Genomic DNA, 22541 nt, shown 5'->3' on the forward strand with positions numbered 1-22541 from the left:
TATCTGACTTTACTATTTGTTTATAATAATACTGTGACTATGCAGATAAAGCGCTGAATTTGGAATAAGGCTGTAACGAACGGGATTTGGTCCAAAGCATCAGGTTTAGATTTGGTCAGTTTAACGTCTTGTTTAGGTTGCAGCTTGAAACAGAAGCTATGCAAGCTGTTGATTTTTATCAGTTAGGCTAAGATTTCTGTTTGAAGGATAGGAAAGAACATTAGGCAGCAGGGGTGAAGGCAATTCTCTGATATCTGGTGATTGAGGGTGATTTCTGGTGACTGGAAAAAGGCAAATATAAATATGGCCATTTGCAAAATGGTAAATAAAAGAGGATCCAGAGACTGCAAGTTGATCAGCCTAGCCTCAGAGCCTGGAAAGATTAGGAAGCATGTCCTGGAAACTGATTGGAAGGGTAAGGAGGTGACTGGAATCAGTCAACATGTATTTACCAAGGACTGATCACCCAGATAGCTTTTGATGGTATGTGACTGGTTGTATGGATAAAGGGAGAAAAGTGGATATTGTTGGCTTCAACTTTGTCTAGACTTTGGATACAGTGCCCCATAGCATATCTTGTAGCTCACTTGAAAAGACAAATGAACTAGGAGGGGGGTGGAAAACTGGCCAAGCTCTCAGAGGTTTGATAGCAAGTTATGAGGAAGTAAATCCAGTCTGTGATACTAGAAGTGGCACCTCTCAGGGCTTGATCCTGCAGCAGTAAAACATCATTTAGTATTTTTCTTGGATATATAGACGTTTGAGAATGCACCCTTGGTGGTTTTGTGGGTGATAAAAAACAGGAAAAACGGGGGGGGGGAAGGGAGAGGCCAGCATATGACTGCTGTTTAGAGGGTTATCAACAGGCTGCAGAAAAAGACTAAATGGCAAAACTCATGAAATTCAGGAAATGCAAATGCCACAGTCCTGTACTTGAGAAGGAATAACTAACAGTACAGTTTGGGGATCAGCTGGCTAAAAAGCAGCTTTGCAGAGAAGGATATGAAGGCCATGGTGGATGTCAAAGGGAGTATGAGTTGGCAGCAAACCCTTGCATCAACGAAGACCAATGGCACACTGCATGATATTAGCAGGAATGTAGTCAGCAGTTTGAGATAATTTAGTATCCCCTACTGTTTGTCACTTGTGAGACATCTGGAATATTGTATCTTGGTTTGGACTCCCCAGCACAAGACAGGCCTTTTTATTATCATGTTAGCCTTATGGAGGATCACGAGTATGAAAGCATGTGACATAAGAGAACCAGATGAGAGAGCTGCGTTTATTAAATCTTAGAATGGGAAAGGTAAGAGGGGATCCAGCTCCTTCCATCTTCCATCCCCTCCTTGAGTATGGAGTTAACCTGTCCTCAGAAATGCACAGCAAAAGTGGACAAAAATTGCAACAAGGGCAATGATGAGTGGATAGTAAGGAAAAAAATTCCACAGTGACAGCAGTCAAATGTTGGAAAAGTTTGACTGGAGGGTTTTTTACGGGGTGGAAGAGCTCAAAACTGGATCTGATCCTGAGTTATCTGCTCTAATGGTGGAGTATGTTTCTTATTTTTTTATCTTCACTTAGTGCATTGAAGTATGTTTTATTTTTCACCTTTTGCTGAGCAGACATCAATGAGAGCATAAAAAATTTAGCTTAAATTGCTTCAGAAATTCCTGGAGTTATTATAATAACATTGTGAATGAACTGTTATTTTGTCAAAGGATTTAAAACATTAGAAGAAACTTCAAATAATGGGAATTTTGAGAGCGTATGAAATTAAAAATGGCAATTGTGCAAATCACATGAATTGTGTGGTTCATGACAAGGAGCTGGGTGCAGTAAAAAGGGATGTTTCCAGCTGTTTCTCTTCATCTTTTCTGGAGGGCAAAGTTGTTCACCTTTGGGCAATCTCAGCCCTGTCTCCAGGCAGCTCTGAGCCTGTTGGAGCCCCAGTCTGTGGAGAGAGGTGGAAAGCAGCCTGGGATCCCTGGCTTGGGCCCTTTGCTGGGAAAGTGCAGTTGGCTGTGGCAGCCGGAGCTGGGTGGCTGCTGCAGCTACAAGATCACAGAGGCTGTGGACAAGAAATGTTGAAGCCTGATGTTGGTCCAGGAGCACGGGGAGAATACTTACCTCAGCTTAATCTTGTATTTATTATAACTCGGAACACAGAAGGTTTGATTCTACTATGAGTCAGGCAGGTAAAAGATAAACTGAAAAGTAAAATGAAATATTGAATGACTTGTGTTAAATCTGCATACTTGACATTTAGTTTTGGTTATTGTGTATTTAAAATTCAGGGAATGGCTGTCTCCACTGAAAGGTTAGCAAAATAAAATTATTTCTAATATTTCATGTGTTTGATTTTATTTGCAGATGACATGGCAGAACTGCTTCTTGGGGAGTCCAAACTAGAGCTGTTTTTGAAGGAAAATGCTCTTAAACAGAGTAGTAGTCCACGGGGTCCCCGGCCAAGGCTAACTGAGGTCAGAAAACATCTCACAGCAGCTCTTGATAGGGGAAATCTAAAGGTATGTAAGAGACTCTGAGCAGGAATTAGAAATTAACTACACTGCTGATCATGGAGAAAAATGTGGAGAGTGCTTATGTGGTGTTCTGATTATTGCTATTCACAGAACATCATCAGCAGTGAGCTATTTAATGGCTCTTTTTTTCTTCATGAATTTTTATTCATATACATTTCTTCAATCTTTCATTTGAGGAGTAGGAAATTGTCATTGACTTATGGGGTGTTGAAGTACTGAAAACCTGTTTTGTGGATGTTTGTAGTATGTAAGCTATATTGTTCTCAGTGGTGCAGTCAGTAGAAGTGTTAAAATGCAGAATATTTTCATAAATTTCAGGAAAGTTTCCTTAAGTTATGTTTGCAGGTGCAGAAAGTGAGATTAATTCTTGAGAGCGTTTTCTGTTTTCTGTTTTCTGTAAATTTTTTGGTGTTCTTAACCATTCTGTCCCCTTTTACTTACCTATTGCTGTAGCTATTACATCAGCTTATCTTTTCTGTACTCAGTGTCCATCTTTTAATAGCTCAAAGGGACCTTGTTTGACAGTTGTCTGTAATGTTTTCTTTTGTGTGATTTGTGAGAGTAATTGTCTTCCTTTCTTCATTCTTCCATGAATCCTTTTTTCCCAAGACACTTATTCTGCTCTGATAGTTTTGTCACCTGGCAAAGCTGGATTCTGACTGAGAAGTATTTCTGGAGCATGTGTAATTAAATATGTGAATATATAAAAAGATTGGTAATGCTTCTCAGTAGTTTGGTAAAGTGTGATTCCTAAATATTACACAAAGACTGGATTTTATTGGTTTGGTGCTCTCTTACAAGAAATATTCTGAGGGTTTTTACAGTGGATACATACAGAAAACAGACCAAGTAATTATCAGAAAGAATTAGGTGGTTTTTTTCAGGAAAAAAACCTGTCTTATTCCTCTTTCTTCCAGACAGAATTTTTACAAGAAGCCAATCTAATTATGGCCAAGTTAAACTATGTGGAAGGTGATTACAAAGAAGCTCTGAACACATATGCCAGAGTTGGAGTTGATGACTTGCCACTAGCTGCAGTGCCACCATATAGGCTACGGATGATTGCTGAAGCATTTTCTACTAAAGGTAAGATTGCTCTTTCCAGTATAATAATGTGGAAATTGTTTTTAAAAAAATAATGTATTTTCAGAAGTTAAAAAATTTTTGGTGTGCAGATCAGCACAGTGATGGGGTACCACATTTGTAGGTAACTAAGAGGATGTCTTGGCTCCTTTATATTTTTCAGAAGTTGTGCTAACTTGACAAGACTTTTACCTCAAGTAATATTCTCTGTCATCATGTAATCACTTTTTTTGATGTGTGTATTTAAAAGTCCTTCCCTATGTAAATGTCACAATAACTGTGGCTACTTACTATGAGTATTATCACTGTTTCTGAAAGCTGAGTTACAAAATAAGAGCAGTTTTGCAGTTGCTGTGGATAGAATTAGAGAACTGTGCTTCACTGTGATGCCTTTTACTAAGTGCTAAACCTAACGCTCAAGCTAAGCTAAATTGCTTCTCTAAATTAGTACATGCTAAAATGGCTTCAAGCAGTGCATTTTTTACACCGTTTGATTTTTGAATTTTTCTTGCCTGAAGAAAATTCAGAAAGTGAAGTTGATTTTCTTTGTTTTTTTTCTTTTTAACTAATCTGATATAGTGACAATTGTAATGCTGGCCCGTGTCTTAAGGTGGCAGTGCCACTTCAGTTTAGAAGAGTCATTAATAGGCTGCAAGTTAATGTATGCTGCAGGTTTATTAGAATTTACTGTGTCTAAGTGTTTGCCTTCGTCTTCTGTATTTAAGCTTGGGTTTGGTGTCCATATATACTTTTTTTTATGTCAAGAGGAGTGTCAAAGTCAGCAAATGCAATTTATGAGAAACCTCAAAAGCATTCACTTTCAATTGGTCAAGGATTGTTTCAAACAATAGTCTGGGAAGAGAGTGACTGTTTTCCACCAACACAGTCCCCTAGTAAATGTTAGATGAGAATGAATTATTCTCTATAGGCATGTCAAGGAATAAGAGAACTAACTGGCAGCAGGGACAAAAGGATGCTTTCTAAATCTGGGCAATATTTAGATGAAAGTAGGAAAGGAGACCAAGGGAAATTTTAGATGATGTAAATCTGCCTGGTTCTCTCATACAGCATCTCTGTGGGCTTTTTGGCAATGTCTGGTGCGGGTACACTTTCACTCAGTTTGGGTTTTTTTGGTTGTGGTTTTTGTTTTGTTTTTGAAATCTGATGTTGAATTTGTCATGTTCTTTTAATGAAAATGCAGTCTTAAACTTGATCAGCTTCAAATGCCTAAATTCGCTTACATCTTCAAGGAATTCCAATAATTCAATTGAATCTTTGCTCAGAGCTCAACTCTTTTGGGTCTGGTTTATTTGGCCTCTTTACCTGAAACATAAAGACATCGATTTTTTTCAAAAGGATTAATATTATTAATTTTACTTAATGTAAAAATAATTTAGTAGAAAATAGTAAAATATGTATGTTTTCTCTCCTGGAATGTCTTCTAGGTTCAGCTTAATTAAAAGAAAAAAAAAAATAAAAAAAAAGAGAACATGTCTCTTGCCTAGATATGGTAGATTTTTTTGCTTCTGATTCCAACTTTTCTACTTTACCAGAGCGAACTGAGGAACTTTGGGTTTTTTTGTTGTTATTCTGTTCACGATCAGAATATTTTTCCTTTGTTACTGTGTTTCCAGATTGAATGAAAGATGAATAAAATTTAATATCCCTTCTTCCCATGGTAGCAAGTTACAAGAATATAATCTTCAGTGTGTTCTAGAAGGAGGTAGAAGTCACAAAGCAGTCTTAAATTGAGTATTCAAAGACTAGATAAATTTAGAGTAATTACAGCTAAATAGCATATGTTTCTACCCAACAGTGCACAGTTAATTCTCACTCTCTTCCCCTCTGTCCCAGGAATTTTTTCTTTCTCACTGTAAGAGTGGGAAAACTTTTTAGTCTGAATTTAGAGTCTGTTCAGAGGTGATTGAGACTTGTATGTTTATAAGGATTTTTTTCTTCACTGGGATTTTTATTTCTCCTTGCAAGTTTAATGATAACATGATTATATAAAAATACAACTCTTTTGAGCATTTAGAATTTATTTCTTTGCAGTCATGAACTGCATACTTTGCTCAGTATGTTACTGAGCAAGAAGGGACTGTCCTTCCCGTTTGCAAGCATCAGCCCAGCTGCACTGCTCAGAGCAGCAGTTTTAGATACCCATTTCAATCCAGTTTATGGCAAATCCAGTGTCAGTGGATTTGTAGTCTTGTATATTATTGTGTAGTGCTCTGCTACTGATGGTACTTTTCTCTGACAAAGGCATAGGGCAGATTGCAAAAATAATGGTAATTTCTGTTTAGTGTCAGTGCTGCTTATAGCTTTAGCTTAGGACAGCATATTTAGAAAAATGTGAGAAGCATAAGATGGAATGATATTGAAGTCAAGCAAAGGATTCAGAGGGTCTCAAACCCAGCAAGGAAGATTAAATTGTTGTTATTCTGTTCTTGGAAATGTCTTGTTAGTGGAGTGCTGCTTTAAATATTAGAGAAAGCTTATCAATAGATTTGGTAATAATGCAACACTGAAAAATTTCAACAAAGTTTAAAGAAAAAACCTATCCAAATTGACTTTGAGATATTTTGTTGCCTTTAAATGCAGCTCTTTGCCAGCCTGTGATTTGTGGGGAATCCTACAATGCCTGAGCAGTATTGGAAAGTGGTTCCTGTCTGTCAGTTCTCTCAGGGAAAATGTTAAAAATTGTTAGTGTGGGGATAAGCAAACTACTGTTTTTAATCAAACTGAAAACCTTATGGGCATTTGTTTGTAATAGTGAGCAATAAGAATGCTTTGGAAAGAAATTCAAGGAATAGGACAGATTGTTTGGTTCTGGATTTTTCCTGGCTTCTGGCAAAAAAGCCTCTGCTAATAGTGATGTTTTATGCTTTATCCTGACTAGAAGAAGATGCAAGAGTGGTCTGGTGACCACTGCTCTGTCAATTCAAAGATCAGAGAGTAGCCCAGCCATGTGAGTATGCACAAGACAAAGCCTCAGAAAGAGGTCAGGATTGAGCAGTTTAGACATCACTCATGCAAAAGTTGAGGTAACTAACACACAGTACATTAAATATAGTGTAATTCTGATGTTTTCCTGCCTTTTTTCACTGTTTCCTCAAATTCACAAGTTAAAAATGGAAGTGCTCTGGAGGACAGTCTTATGTGAATAACTTCATGGTCAGGCATACGTTTTTGACCTGATGTGGATTTTTTTCATGTGTGTGTGCAAATGGAATACAGTTCTGAATTAAATCTAGTGTTTACTTAAGAAAAACACTGATTTTGATGCTGAACTTCTGAGTAATGCCTCTGTATGTGTATGTAGATGATGTAGTGTGGGATAGAGTATTAATAAAATCATAGTTTTGATACTGGTTACAGAATTTTATTAGATTCAAAGACTTGAAGAAATTGAGCAGGATAATTTTTAAATGTCATAAAAAACATAGAAATGGAAAGATGGATGGAGCTTTTCAAATCAGTGGGCTACTTAGAATTTGCAAAAACATGAGAACCTATCTCATGTTGTTTTTTCCCCCATTTGCTTGTAATGGCATTTGACACAAAAGTAGAGGTGAAGTATCTGATAGAACACTTCTGGAGTGAAATATCTATGGTTGGATGCCAGTTTACTTCAAGAGGATATGAAGAGGGAAAGAAAAGTGGACATAAAAGAAGGATATTGTTGAGTAGATGAGCAGCTTTGCATGACTCAGTGGTGGCAAAGTGTTATGCTGAAACCAGATTTGTGAATGTTGCTGGAGCTGGCTCCCTGAAGCTGCTGTCTTTCCTTCTTTTGTAGTCACACTTACGATAAGTGTGAACAGGAGCAGTTCATGCCTTTAATATGAAGCTTTAAGAAGCTGTACAGAAAATAGCAGGTTGTTTTTTTTTTTTTCTTCTGCCACAGATGTAGTTTGAATGTTGGTACTGGTTATTAGAGCTTTCTTAAGCAGCAAGAGAAGTGAGGCTGGCTAGGGGGAGGAGGGAAGGACAATCTTGAGATTGCAGTGGCAATTCTCAGCTTGAAGTAGAGTGTAGAGAGGTTTTGTACATTTCTGTCTGTATTACACGCTTGACATTTAAATATCTGCTTTGGAATGCCTACCTCCTGATAAGCAGAATAGGTTCCCTTGGTACAAAGGGTTAATTTTGTCTCTGTTACCCATTTGTTTACTTTATTCACTAAATCAACTTAATTTGAAATGCTCAATTCTGAGACTGAAGAAATTCGTATGAAGAAGTGAAGCAAGACAAGTACAAAGCCATAAATAACTAAAGGTTGTTGATGTCTGATTTTTAATTTTTTTTTCCTTTTTTCAAACTAGGCTTGTTTAGCTAACTGCAACTTTTTCTACTCTCTTCTTTTGCAAGACCAACCAGAAAAAAATTATGTATGTGCTGCTACCATGCAGAAGCATATATTTGGAATCCATTTTAATGATGACTATAGCTAATGTTCTCCTAGGGTATGGCCTTTGGGAACTGGGCAATTAAGTTCCTGCAGGTTTTCAGCAGTATACGAATGGGATAATATACTGCAAAGCACACATAGGCATTATTCAAATACCATGCATGGAAGTATCTCCTGTTTTTCTAAGCAATTTTTATTGCTTATGGAAGCAGAGATGAGCTGCATGCAGAGTGGAATATTAAGGTGTTAACTTGAGGAGGTGCAGCTTGTCGGTAACTCTGAATAACAAGTACATATTTAACCAGGAAGTAAGCTTTTTGAAATCATAGTTAGTATGATTCTGATACTGCTGCAAAAGTAAAAAGACATAATTGAAAAATTAATTTATGATACTTGGCATTAGAAATTAGGGAATCCTTCTACAAATGCTTAAAGATGAATATAGCAATTTACAGATGTGACATTTCTTAGTTTGCAACTTTGTAAACTTAGTTTTAGTAAGTAAATTGTGTTTATAGATTTACTGTAGTGTATAGATTAACAGGTATCTGTCAAGATGGCTGTATTAGAGTAAAAACTCATGTTCAGTATGTGAGGGATGTCATCTGTAAGTTAGACTGGATTGTAGCCTTATTGCTGCAGGCTGTTTTACATCTCATGTTGCCTGTTCAAATAACTGTGCTTATATTTAGATGATGTATGTTGAGTAAGGTGAGACTGTCTTTACTGCTGCTGACCCATATTCAAATTTAATGTTACATTTACCAAGTTAAATAATTGGCCATTAATTAGCTCTGTTTACAGAAAACCTACTCATTAGGTTCAGTGGAAGTGTCAGGTGAATGTGAATTGCTATTTTGCAGTTAGCAAAAGGTGCTGCACTTTAATCATATACAATTGTAAAGTGATCCTGTGCACTGCTACCCTGTGTCAGCAGACACCAGGCAGCTCTTCATGGAAGAATGCTAAATGAAAGCTGTTTTAGTGATTATGCTGGGGATCTCTAGCCTCATTAAGCAATGCGTCAAGATCTCAACTTAAGTTCCCTCCTCTTATATTGCTGTGCAAATGTTGCAGTCCATCAGCAAGCAGTTTGCAGCCTGTGCAAACTTTTCTTTAAGAAAATACTCATCTAAAATGAGAGAATATTCTTATATGGAATTTTTCAGATTAAAAAGATAGTTGTGGCCATGAAGTATGAAAATAGAAATAATAAATCCAAGTCAAATCTACAAATATCCAGTTGAGTAATATGCTTCATGTAGTGAAGGATTACTGTGGAGCACTGGCTGTACTTGTCATGGGAGAGATGGGGTGAGGAGGAGCCACTTACTGGCTCTCTGGTGCTTCCAGTCATGTGACATTTTTATTATAGTTCATTTATTGTTTTTTATGGTCGCCTCCAAGTGTGAGTTTGAAGGTACTTGTGTAGGATGCTGCAAACTTTCTATCCAGCATCAACATTTCATTTAGATCTTATTAAAGAGTTAGTTTAAGCCTGCTACAGTAGCAGGATAACTGATCTTTTCCTGTAGTTTAGTCTTGCTACTTTTGAGTCTAGGGCTTACAGTGAGGAAAAAAACCCTCTTGGGTATTTGCTGTTTGACTGAAAAATTGAAAGAAAGCAGATTATACTAGACTACTCTAAACTATTTTCAAATATAATTACTTTTTAGAGCTATGCTATGTTAAAACCATAATGTTTCAGAAAACTCCAGTGTCTGTATGCAGGTTTGGCAGGTTTTTAAGAGACAGACTATTTTTGTGTTTAAGAATATATAGGGTTTTGAAAGTCTATTGACTTTTATTTTGTCTTTAGCTAGAGCAGTTGGTACTGGAGTCAATATTTTCTCATAAATGCATATATAGATAGCAAATAGAGCTGTAGGATATATGTTGTTTATACTGATCAAAGTGTTGATGGTAGTTTAAGGGTGGCCAACAAACTGATACAGACTTAAGGCATCCTTTCAAACTGGAAATATAGCTTGATATTTTTTTTAATTTGTTGGTTTTTTGATAGATGAGTTATACTTCTATAGTAAGATATTGAAACTTAATAGAAATTTTTAAAGAATCTGTAATGATAATACTGCATTTTTTTGAGTTTATCAGTAAATAAATTCCAGATTCCGTGGCTGTGTCTTCCCAAATTGTTTGAGTAAGAAAACTGTTGTAATTCAAGTGAAACATACTGTCCCCACATTTTAGTGTTGATGGACAGAAATCCTTTGATAAAATACTCTCCAAAAACTGTTTTTTTTTACCTGACATTCTACAGACATCTGCGTTTTGTTGTTGGCTTTCTTTTTAGTTTCTCCAGCAATGGATTCGCAGAACCTTGAGTGTTGAACTTATAGTACAGTGATTTAAGTAGTGAGTTGTATAAATATGGGAGCAGTTGAAGGCAATTTTGGATCAGCATTTACTGCTGACAAGTTGAAAGAATGTCCTGAAATAGATTTCTTAAAAATGTTGGGAAAGTGCTACACTTCAAATACAAATAAAATTATATAAATAAATATAAGATGGGGTAACTGATAAGGCATTTGGCTTGCAGAAAATGATCTGGTGGTGTGTTGAAGATATAAAAAGAAGAAAGTGATTTACCAGTATGTTAGGCAACTCACTAAAGTTATGCGGATTTGTTTGTTATATTTTTGTGTGTTATGGGTTGGGATTTGTTTGTTTGTTTGTTTTTATAAATAGTATCCTATAGGAAAAGCAGGAAGACTTCAGTCTTCTCTACTCAGTGTATTAAGGCTCAAGCAGAGCTATGTAGCCAGTTTTGGCACAGTGAGTCATGATGGAGTTTGGAGAGCATCCAGAGGAGATTACCTGTTGAGTAAGCATGAAAAAAAAAAAAAGGTGTGAAATTATATTCTTTGTTGCAAGCAGGTCTCTGGATAAATCTTGAAACAATGTTTTGTAAATAAAGGAAGAATCTGTCTGTGAAGAAGACTAGTAGGAATAAATCTAAGAAGTGGGATCTAGACAGAAAAAAAAGTAATGATTGTGAGAGCAGTTGAGATCTATAATAATTTGCATAGTAAGGCCAAGGCATCCGTATCATGAGAGGCTTTTAAGAACAGGTTAGACAAGTGTCTGGGGTTGGTTGATTCCTGGGTCAGATAGATTGGACTACTGTTCCTGAAGTCATAGAATCACAGAATTTTCAGGGTTGGAAGGGACCTTTAAGATCACCTACTTCCAACCCCACTGCTGTGGGCAGGGACACCTCCCACTGGATCAGGTTTCTCAGAGCCTGGTCCGCCTGGCCTTAAAAACATCCAGGAATGGGCCTTCCACCACCTCTCTGTGCAACCTGTTCCAGTGTCTCACCACCTTCATGGTGGAGAACTTCTCCCTAATATCTAATCTAAATCTACCCTCCTCTAGTTTGAATCCATTCCCCTTAGTCCTATCACTACCTGATATAAAAAGTCCCTCACCAGCTTTCTTCAGGTCCCCTTCAGATACTGGAAGGCTACGAGGTCTTCTTGGAGCTTTCTCCACTCCAGACTGAATAACCCCAACTCTAGCAGTCTGTCTTCATAGGAGAGGTGCTCCAGCCCTCTAATCATCCTCATAGTCCTTCTCTGGACTTGCTCCAGCACATCCATGTCTTTCTTGTAACAGGGACTCCAGAAATGGATGCAGTACTCCAGGTGGGGTCTCATGAGAGCAGAGTAGAAGGTAGAATCACCTCCTTTGACCTGCTGGCAACACTTCTCTTGATGCAGCCAAGGATCTGGTTAGCTCTCAGGGCTGCAAGTGTACACTGGCTCATGTTGAACTTCTTGTTCACCAGCACCCCCAAGTCCTTTACCTCAGGGCTGCTCTCAAGCCAGTCACTGTCTGCCTATCTCAGTGCTTGGGATTGCCTTGACCCAGATGCAGGATCTTTCAGTTGGTCACGTTGAACTTGATGACTTGAATGAGGTTGGCATGGTCCCACCTCTCCAGCCTGTCAAGGTCCCTCTGAAAGGCATCCCTTCCCTCCAGCATGTCAGCTGCACCACACAGTTTGGTGCATCAGTGAACTTGCTGTCCACGTTGCCAACAAAGGTGCTGAACAAGAGCAGTCCCAACACCGATCCTTGGGAGACTTCACTTGTCACTACTTGCCCCCACTAGGACACGGACCCATTGACAGCCGTCAGGCCAGTTCTTTATCCACTGCAGGGTTCTTTCAAACTGTTTTCTTTAATTATGTTGAAACCAACACTGCTAGGAGTGGCTTGTGTAGAAGACAGCATTGATTAGTAAAAAGTGTTGGAGTTTAGTTTTAGACAAGCAAATACTTTTTTTTTTTTCTTTCAAGCACCAGTTAATATTTTGTTGGATAAATCCTGAGAGGAAAAGACTTCTGTAGCTTGATGAGAATGAGGTACCTCTTACTGAATTTAAATACAAATATTAGACTCCAAACTTTTTTTTTTAATATATATTTGTTTCTGTAGGTCCTTCCTTGCACAGTTAGTAAGTTCAGTATTACCTTGTGTGTCTGCCTGGGTTCCTGTGATCACTCTACGAAAGCGAAGATGTATTCAATATAGAAAGACATTTGGTGCTTTTGTGGTAGATTGTCATAATGTGTTTTAAATAAAAATTGTTTTAAAAAAGGTTTTGCTTCTGATTTTATACTTACTTAAGTATTTCTTGTTATTTCTATATTAGTGCCTGTGTTGAAGGACCATACCTCCATAAGTTTTTGGTGATTTATTTTTTGTTTCCTCTACTGACCAACAGGCCTTAGTCTGGACATTTTTTAGGTGTAGTATTATATGACATTAGTTTTCAGTGCTTCACTTAAATAGTTTGTTTATTTATTTCTTTGTTTGCTTTTCCCAGGTCTGTGTCTTGAGAAATTGCCAATTTCTTCTTCAGCTAGCAACCTCCATGTGGACCGTGAACAAGAAATTGTTACATGCTATGAGAAGTCTGGGGATATTGCTCTTCTCTACCTTCAGGAGATAGAAAGGGTAAGCTGGAATGATCTGCTTAACAGAAGAATTGCATGGCTCATCTTGCACTGATGTGTTGTTACCAGCATTTTGGTAACTGGAATACAAAGATGTCTAATACTCATTTTCATAGGATTTCACTGCACACATAAAATTGGACAGTAGAATAGTTTGCTTGTATGGATGGCTGGTACTTGTTCTGGCTGTTCTCTCATTCTGAACTCTTAGAAAACAGTTCTAGTAGGCTAAAAAGGAACAGAGCTCCTCTGAACAACTGTGTCCATTCAAGGTGCTAATATGTGGCTTATTATTACCCTCTGGTAGTTCATTTATGAAAATGGGATCTAAATACAATTTTTCTTTTTTCTTTTGTTCACTTAGGTAATTAATGCCAATATACAAAATCGTAGCCCTAAGCCAGGGCCCACTGCACATGAACAAGAACTTGGTTTTTTCCTGGAAACAGGACTTCAGAGAGCACATGTTTTATATTTCAAGAATGGGTAAGATTTAATTCTCCTTTTTTTTAATTTGTTTGGGTTTTTTTCTTTTTGTTTAGGTTTTAGATCTGTGATCTACCCAGGCATCATAATTTTTAGCAATTGTGGATTACGTAATCCTGAGGTCTCCTATTAAAAAATTAGTAGCATTTTGATTGGACTAGTAAGGCCACTTATATTGTGTATATTTATATATTGTAAATTTTTTTAAAGTATATTAGACAAAGCACTTAATATTTTTTACTTATTTAGTAGAAGAACTTAAAATACCTTAAGTTTTAACTATTTGAAATTGATTTTACTTTATTACTAGACACAGTTAGAAAGTGATTGACAACATATTGAAACTCTTGATTTTTATAATTTTGATTTTGTAATTTTTCTCCAAATCTCTTCAGTTATCACTTATTTTAACATTATGCTGCAGGATAAATGTGCACGAAGATCAACAGTATGTATACAAGTATACAGTCTCCATTATACCTGCTCTATAAGTCCTTTTAGATTTTGCATGGGAGATTCTTTATAATTTATTTTAAATAAGGCTTCCCTTAAAAGCCTAAAAATAGATTCAGATGTCACAGAAAAAGAAAAAAGGAATACAACTGTCCTTTTTTAAGATCTTCAAAACTTGGCACCAATGAATTTTAAGTACATTTCTGACATTTGTTCTTGAAATGATGTAGTTTCAATTTTTTTTGCTGGACTTCTTATTCGATTGGGTAAATATAGCTTGATTTAAATATCAAAACTCTTGATACTATGCCTGTTTTGTACCAAAAATGTTTCTTATTCTTTCAAATACATAAAAAGGATGTGAAGGGAAATCATGCAGTGTCTGTAAAGAGCTCGAGTTTTGAATGTACTGAATGTAGATTGACAAAAGATTATCCAAGTATTCAAACCATTTGGGAATTTCAGCATGGAAATGATCACTATGCTTTTGAAATCTTATTCTGCAAATAATGAAGTAGGGCTGCAATAATGCATGGCCTGAGAGTTAAATTTTATTTCTGATTTATCATTTAATTGCAGGAGGAATGGATTGTTCTGAAAGTTAATATTTTTCATTTGCCAGAGCTAAAAATAAAATTTTTGTTTTCATGCCTGAACAGAAGATAAATAAAATACACTGATTGAAAGAATCCCAGTGGCAACTGTGGTTAAGAATAAGCTACAACTTCCTCATTTTGAAGAATATTGATTGAAGGCCAGGTTTGGAGATGGTCCATTTAATCTAATATGTTATGGATAAAACCAGTTGGCAATAGACACAGTAGATTAAGTTTAATTAAGAAAACAAGAACAACCACACGAAAAAGTCTTGCAGTGGGATATTAAAGAACATTCAGCCTATAGCAGTGTTTTACTAGACCCCATCAGTTGGTCTGCTGTGAACTTTGAAAAGTAGATTGTGTTACATGTACACTTTGATACCTCACAAATGAAGTTATTGGTGTTAACTTCTGTATAAGCATATACTCTTTTTTGGAGTCTTCAGTACAATTATCAATTGCAGTTTACAAGCCAAATACAAATATTTATTTTTAAATTCCTTCTTCCAATTACATGTAGTAATTTTAGGGAGTATTGCTGCCTGCCTAGAAACTGGTTGATCCACTTTAAATTTTCTCTTTGTTCACTACCTTTAGCCTAACTTAGCCTAACTGCTAAGTGCTGGCATTTTGAAAATACACGGAAAAGCACTTTTCCTAAAAAAAAAAAAAAGTTTTCTTCTGAAACAAACAGAATTTTAGTAAAGAATCAGACTACTTACCTCGTTCTCACTTGGGACCAGAGGAATGTTTCCACTTGAAAATGATCAACAAAGAAGTTTAAGAAACTGTTCTGATAATTCTGTGAATCTGTGAAGCCTCAGCAGTGAGGTAACAGACTAATAACAGGTAATTTAGCCTATTCACTAGCTTGGCTCTGGATATATTTTCTCTTTTAAATGGCAGAAATACTGACAATTTAAGCACCAAATTGCAGAGCAGGTGAGTGTAGTCTACAGTAACTAAGCAAAACTTTATTCAATTTCCATGTTTTACCTATAAAAGGCAACGTTATATTAAATAGTTAGGGCTTTTAATTGATAAGTGTAAGGGAAGTGCCTGACAAATAAAGTTGCTCTCACACTAATGGAGATCATATTAGCAGGATATGCTGTAAATACAAAATAAATTAATCTTACTGACCTTTATGAGGTTAAATTTAAAACATTTCTTTTGTAGCCTGTTTTGAGTATATTGTGATTAGATTTCACTCCCTCTGTTAGAAGGAATAGTACGTGGGGTTTTGTCCTAACATTTTTCAAGTAGAGACTGCTCTCATCGAGCAGTTTCATTCTTTTCTACTTTTTTTTTTTTTTAAAGTGTTGAAAATTACAAAGATAGGAAGTTTCTGTTACCTGAACCATTAGCGCCAAAGCAATGTGCTATTTGATGCCAAACGTGCAACCAAGGTAGTTCTTGTTGGTGATGGTGACAAATGTTTGTGCCAATAGTTTGCTACTGCTGGCTTACATGCATATATTCAGGCCTTCTGATCCTACATTAAAAGTTTGTCCTTACTGCCCCTCAGTTTTCCTCCTGCACTTGATCTCTGTGTTATCTGTTGTTAGTGACCTCTCTGTTTAGGGTTGAGCACATTGACATAGATGCAGTTGAAATATTTTCATGATTCTAAGGAGAAATATAGCCCGAAGTTTTCAGAGGAGCATAAAAATTGATCTTGCATTACAATGAGTAATTAAATCCTAACATAAATTGTTGAAGCTTGAGGTGCAAATATGTAGACACAAGGATGCAAATTACCCCTAAGGGAATCAATCAGTATAGATTTTCAGTAGTGGATTGTACCTTTAAATTCTGATTCTCAGTCTTTAATTTGTACAGTGCTACTTAAAAGCTCAAAGTAGTTTGGGATGGGTTTTTTTGTGGCTTTTCTTTTAATGATTTAAAGCAGGAAAGATTTTAGTCTTTAAAATTAGGAAGATGCAGTTCAAAGGGCTTGACTTGAACATGTTCTGATAGGAGGCAGTCATATAAATACACAAATACGTAACTATCAAATATGTCTGTCTGTGGACTGTCTTTGTCTTGTCTGAAATTACTGAAAACATGTCAGCTCTGAGTATGTGTTAATGTACCTCAGAATTCCTTGTCTTGAGAACTGAAAGGATCTCAAAGTCATTTACAGACACTGTGGGACGTTGTTTTCAAAGTTAACCTGCCATTTTGCTCTGGCATTCAATCAGCATGGGTGGAACTGCTAACATGAGGGCACATCATAGGGAAAACCAGGTAAAAGTTGTGTTCTCCTAAGCTAGGCAGGAAAAGTATGTGCCAGAATAGCTGCCACCTTTTTCTCCCCAATGTTACAAACCAATAACAAATACAGGAAATGTACTTAGCTGAAAGTGCAGTGTGAAGATGTACCATATTGTTCATGGTATATTTTGCTTCATTACTTGTCTTTTAAAGCATTTAACTCAATTTCTGGGTGATCTAGATTATAGTTTTGAAGTGTTTTTTTTTTTTATATAGTGTACTTCACGTAGAATATGCTCAACAAATGTGTATTGTTTGTGTTCACTTGTGCAGTAGATTAAGTGTTAAATGCTTTGTGAAGCAAAACCTACTTCTGTACTTTAAGTAGTTTGTTTCTCTTGTACAATATTACTGCTTTTTCCATGATACAGTAGAGCTTCAACCACGAGTTTCAGTCAGCTGCAGATGCTTATGAAAAAGTAATAGGTAACTGGTAATCATCTGTCATGAGGTTCTTAAAGACTTAAGTATTTTTCTTTGTTCTTCTTCATCAGAAGACATAAACAGCATATATTAAAAAAATGCTCATAAAATTTAATGAAGGTGAAAATTATTGTGATTTGAAGTTCTACTGTATGTTTCATTTGTACTGGGAAAGTAGTGTTTCAAGCTGACAAGTTCTTGCTCTTTTTTGACAATGTTGGAGAGAACATTTCAGGCAAATCTGTCTATTTTTTAAAATCTTGTTCTGAGGTCACATCTGTGACTTTGCAACACAGTCCTTGAGAGAGAGCTCCATTCATGGGAAATGCACACTTAGAGCAGAGGACTTAAAGCTGGGATTCCAATGGTCTGGTTTGGGCTCTAAAATATTTGGCATGTGGTATTACTAAACAATGTGTATTCTGACTTTCCAAATATCCTGAGGGTATACAGCTTCCATTGAGTTCAGAGGTTTTCTTAAAATTTGGCCTACTGACTTTCTGTACTTATTTCATTAGTATATTCAGTTGGTGTCATATTCATATTAAAGAACTTGAATTCTTTCAATACATACCAACTGGTCACACTATGGTGAATCTGCTGCTGTAACATGGACTTTTTATAAACATGATTTCTTGTGTGACTGGTGATTTTTTCTTTTTAAACAGCTGGTGGCTTGCTTTGACATATTCATTCAGCCTGTTCATAGAGGTTTTCTTACTTATAAATGCTAGTTCTTTTTTATTGAGCTTTTATATAAAAGTAGTTTGGAAGAGATACTTGTGCTAGTGAACGATATCTGTCTGTGCTGGAGACAAAAATTTCTGAAATACATTGATAAGCCTTTATTATATAAAAATTTTTAAAGTTATTCTTCATAGATAGTAAATTTAAACAATTAATTGTCTATGAAGAGTAAAATAAATGAGTGCGTCTCTAGGTAAAGTGATAATTTCTGTGTACAGCAGGATATCTTCCATCAAACACTGGTTTCAGATATTCTGAAAGTAAATTTAAAGGAAGTATCTGTAAAAATCGTGGGCATTTAAAAACATTTGTACAAAGCTGCAATCCAGAAGATCAGTATTTTAAATATATTTGTCAAGAACCCCATCAGATTAATAAAGGCAATTTCAACATCAGCTTTACAGTGTAGTGCAATAGTGCATTTCCTTAAGAAAAGCTTACACAATATGTAATATACTTTTATCTTTTGAGCCCGTGTTAGGTAAATGTTCTGCAACTGGCACATAAAATCACATTTTAAAAGAATACAGCTATATGACATAGCAATTTATATAAAACAAGCTTTTGAGCAATCATTTTGCAATTAAACTTCAAATAGTGAAATGATTGCCCCATGTTATGTGTTGAGGCTGTAGAATTCAGTTGTTCAGCTCAGCAAAAAGCTAATCCCATTCCTACAGCTCAATGGCAAACTGTATTGTTATAAAATGGAATATCTGCAACTGCTTTTAAGCACTGTAAAAAACCAGGTACCTGACATAACTGATATAGAGTTGAGACAAAGGTAAAACTATCAGACCATTCCAATAATCTATTGCTTGAGGAGAAAATTAAGGTCTGCAAAAATTGTGAGCATGAATGATGCCTTCTTTCTGAGTGTCTTGAATCTCTTTGCAAAAGCTGTTTAGACAGTAGAAGTGGAAGAATCATAGCCAAAGAAACTTGAGTTGCAGAAGCCACACAAAAAGCCAGCTGGAGTTGAGACCAGAACAGTGATACCCCAGTCTTCTGGCCACACATCAGACCTTGCTGTGTTTGTGCTCATTCCTCTCTGAAAAGGACATTATTTTCACTGAGAATTACAAGATATACTTCTTTTTTTTTTTCCTATTTTAAGGTGTCAGGAGGCACCTAAATTGGAATTTATTTTTTCCTCCAAAGTTCAGACTTTGAAGCATAATGTAATTGAAAATTAAAACCATTGTAGTAGTGAGACCAATTTCTGTTTTGTTTTTATCCTTTTTGAGTTGGTCACTTCTTACACTTTTCCTTGCTTGCTCTTGAACTATCTACTGATAATGAAAATGTTTCTTTCTTCAATAAACTGCCTGGGAATGTTATAGTAATCAGTGGTGATATATACATATATATATATATATATATATATATATATATATATATGTATTTCACTGAAAAGCAATGATGATATGCGTGGCAAAAAAAACTGATAGCATTTTAACAACTGTATCGAGTAATATATTAAGTTGTTACTACATCCAGGTTGGAATACTGTCAAATTCTGTGTTTGTATACAGGAACTTGACAAGAGGTGTTGGTAGATTTAGAGAGTTACTAAGAGCTGTTGAAACAAGAACTACACAAAATCTTCGAATGGTAAGTTATATTAAACCACATTCCTATTGCAGCATCTGAATTTTCATCAACAAGTAAAGCACAAATATAGTGGATGAGTTGCAGACAAATAATCAGATACACAGCATATTGATCAGGATTTGCTATCTACTGCTTTATAAGATTACATTTTCTGGCTTAAGTGAATGATTACACCACAAAGGAATGTTTGGTACCCAGTCTCTTTCCTAAATGTAGTTATGGTTAAAGCCTGATCGGTCTCTGACTTACCATACTTTGAACTTTAATCATAATTGCCCTATTTATGGCTTACCATAGTTTCACAAGCTACTGTTTCATGGTTTTGTAATATAATGGGAGTGAGGACACAGACAGTCTTTTATGTATTAAAGCTGGAAGTTATGGAGCTACCATGTCTTCATTTGTGACAAAGCCTTTTAAATGAAAACAATAAGGGCAAAATAACAAAGATGTTCTTTATATTATCAGAAAACAAACCTTTAACAATAGAATGATGTCTTTTTTGCATATTTTATATAATAAAAGGCTCAGGCTTATATCTTTTGCACTTATGCAATGATTTTCAAAAAGTCACAGATTAGTTTACTAATACTAGGCCTTTAAAATTTCCAAAGTGGCAATAAGGAAGGTAATCAGCTTCTTAATCATTATTGACTCTTAGTAAGGATATTAAAATTATTAAATAATAGTGTTTCAATGGAGAGGGATAATGCTGCCAACTTTAATAGAATAAAAGATGAAGGGCTTCTTGTAGTATAGTAATTAAGGTGGAAGATGCAGACCATGTGGTGCTGTCTGTGACTTAAGCATTACATATCTGTTGCCAGGCAATGTTGGGAAATGCTGGCAATTCCAGTGCAGATGTAGATCTTGGTTTCTTTCTACAGCCCTGGTACTAATTCCTGAGTTTTCATCATCATGAAAGCTTGTATGCATATGCATTTAACTTTAAATAGGAGATTAACCTGGTGGTTATTGATTATAGGATGACTTCTAAGCTTTAAATTAATTTTAATAATACTTACATAAGTATTTATTCCATTAAATACATGGTGTCAAGAATAATTTATCAAAATACACTTCTTCATGATGAATCCACAACCTTGTTTCACTCTTGCTGAGCCTTACCAGCAGTAGTAAACCCCCACACCTTCAAGTTGTCAGGAGGCCCAGTCAGTCAGTTGGTGTTTGGACTATCGGTGTCTGGTGGATTGACCTTGGGCAGCTGCCATATACCCACCCAGCTGCTCTCTGCACCCCTTCCTTAACACGATGAGGAGAAAATAAAATAGAAAAGCTTGTGGGTTGAGGTGAAGACAGGGAGTTCCTTACCAGTTACCGTCACAGGCAAAACAAATTTGACTTGAAGAAAATAAATTTATTGTCAATTAAAAGAGAGCGGGATGTTGAGAAACAAGGACAAAAACTGAAACACCTTCCCCCACTCCCTAGATTCAGCTTCATTCCTTCATTCTTGACTCTTTCACCTCCTCTCCCTATCCTCCTACTCCCCAGTGGTGCTTGGGGGATGGAGGGTTGTGGTGAGTCCTTAGCAGTTCCTTTCTACTGCTCCTTACCCCTCACACATTTCCTGTGCTCCAGCATAGGGCTCCACTCATGGGCTGCAGTTCCTTCAGGGAATATTAACCAGCCTGCTGCACCAAGGTCCCCTCAGCAGGCTGCAGTGTGGACATCTGCTGCACTGTGGCCCTCTCCATGGAACGCAGGAAAATACCTGCTCCACTGTGGTCTCTCCCACAGAAACATCTGCTCCAGGCCTGCAGGGGCAGTATTGTTGAGAACAAAATACCTGACGTATAGCATGATGTGCTCCACTTGTAGGAGCAACAGTTGGTGGTGTTGGTTCATCAGAAGTATCTGGATTTAACTAATAAAACTGAAAAATCCCTTGTTACTGCCATTTTTTCTTTATGTTTACAGAATTACACCTTTAAAGCACCACATGACGAGCCTTCATTACAAATAACCCAGGCTTTTTTGAAGAGTTTTTGTTCAGCATTTCTAACAAAGATATTTATCTTACACTTTTACAGACGATAGCAAGACAACTGGCTGAAATTTTGTTACGAGGTATGTGTGAACAGAGTTACTGGAATCCCCTGGAAGATCCTCCTCACCAGTCACCCCTAGATGATCCACTTCGAAAAGGTTCAAATACCAAGAATTACACGCTCAGTAGAAGACCACGGGTTTACACTGGAGAAAAGTATGGCTGAGTTTATATCCTTCTCATTTCTGTAACTGCAGTTGTTGCCCAATGCACTGGGTAATTCAGTTTATATTTTTGAAAACATAGAAGGAATTTGGCAATGGGAATGTTTCCTGTGCTGTGTGTGAGTATATGTGCTCTCTGAAGAGAACTAAGGATTTTCTCCATTTAGAAATTTGCACTGTATGCACAATACCTTTTTTTCTCATTTATCAGGTTGCTTTTTTGTTGTTGTTAATCTGTACTGTGGTATAAGGTAGAGTTAACACTCTGTTATACCTGGGATACAAAAAAACCCCAAACAACCACAAACTGGATGACAAATCTGAGATAGCTCATTTTCAGTTTTGTGACGTTTCCAGACCTCCATTCTGCTTTATCATAAAAATGAAAGAGTTGGCATTACAGAGTTTCAGTTTTCATTTCAGAAACATTAAAACATACCTAACAATTTCTCTAGCAGTTTCAAAGGTAGTTAATTTCCCAGAGTGCTACCTTTTAATCTTAGGCCAGTTTTATCATTTCTTTATGATGGCACCTTTTTATTCTTTTGTTCTTTCATTGATTCGGGTACTCGGTATGATATGCATTATTTTTGTGTAGTGTACCACATGATTAATTTTAAAGTAGATTTGCTGTGTACCTTACTTCTTGAAAACGTGTGGGCTTTTTTCAAAACTGACCACCGTTAGTA

At 36.4% G+C, this 22541-nt stretch overlaps 1 protein-coding gene across 7 annotated transcripts in view; it reads left to right on the forward strand.

Moving 5' to 3' along the window:
• Positions 1 to 22541, forward strand: part of TTC7B (tetratricopeptide repeat domain 7B) — a 116382-nt gene that overhangs the window by 16330 nt on the left and 77511 nt on the right. For 3 of the 7 annotated variants that reach the window (XM_071745776.1, XM_071745780.1, XM_071745779.1), the window contains 7 exons: positions 2371 to 2525; positions 3458 to 3626; positions 12889 to 13019; positions 13383 to 13504; positions 13929 to 13952; positions 19539 to 19617; positions 21672 to 21844. In XM_071745776.1, coding sequence (XP_071601877.1) covers positions 2371 to 2525; positions 3458 to 3626; positions 12889 to 13019; positions 13383 to 13504; positions 13929 to 13952; positions 19539 to 19617; positions 21672 to 21844 — 853 coding nt within the window. Of the gene's footprint in view, positions 1 to 2370; positions 2526 to 3457; positions 3627 to 12888; positions 13020 to 13382; positions 13505 to 13928; positions 13953 to 19538; positions 19618 to 21671; positions 21845 to 22541 lie in introns of those variants that run through there. The other 4 variants (XM_071745781.1, XM_071745778.1, XM_071745782.1 and 1 more) reach the window with 3 other exon arrangements.

This window comes from Heliangelus exortis, chromosome 5, assembly GCF_036169615.1.
Source record: "Heliangelus exortis chromosome 5, bHelExo1.hap1, whole genome shotgun sequence".
NCBI lineage: Eukaryota > Metazoa > Chordata > Aves > Apodiformes > Trochilidae > Heliangelus > Heliangelus exortis.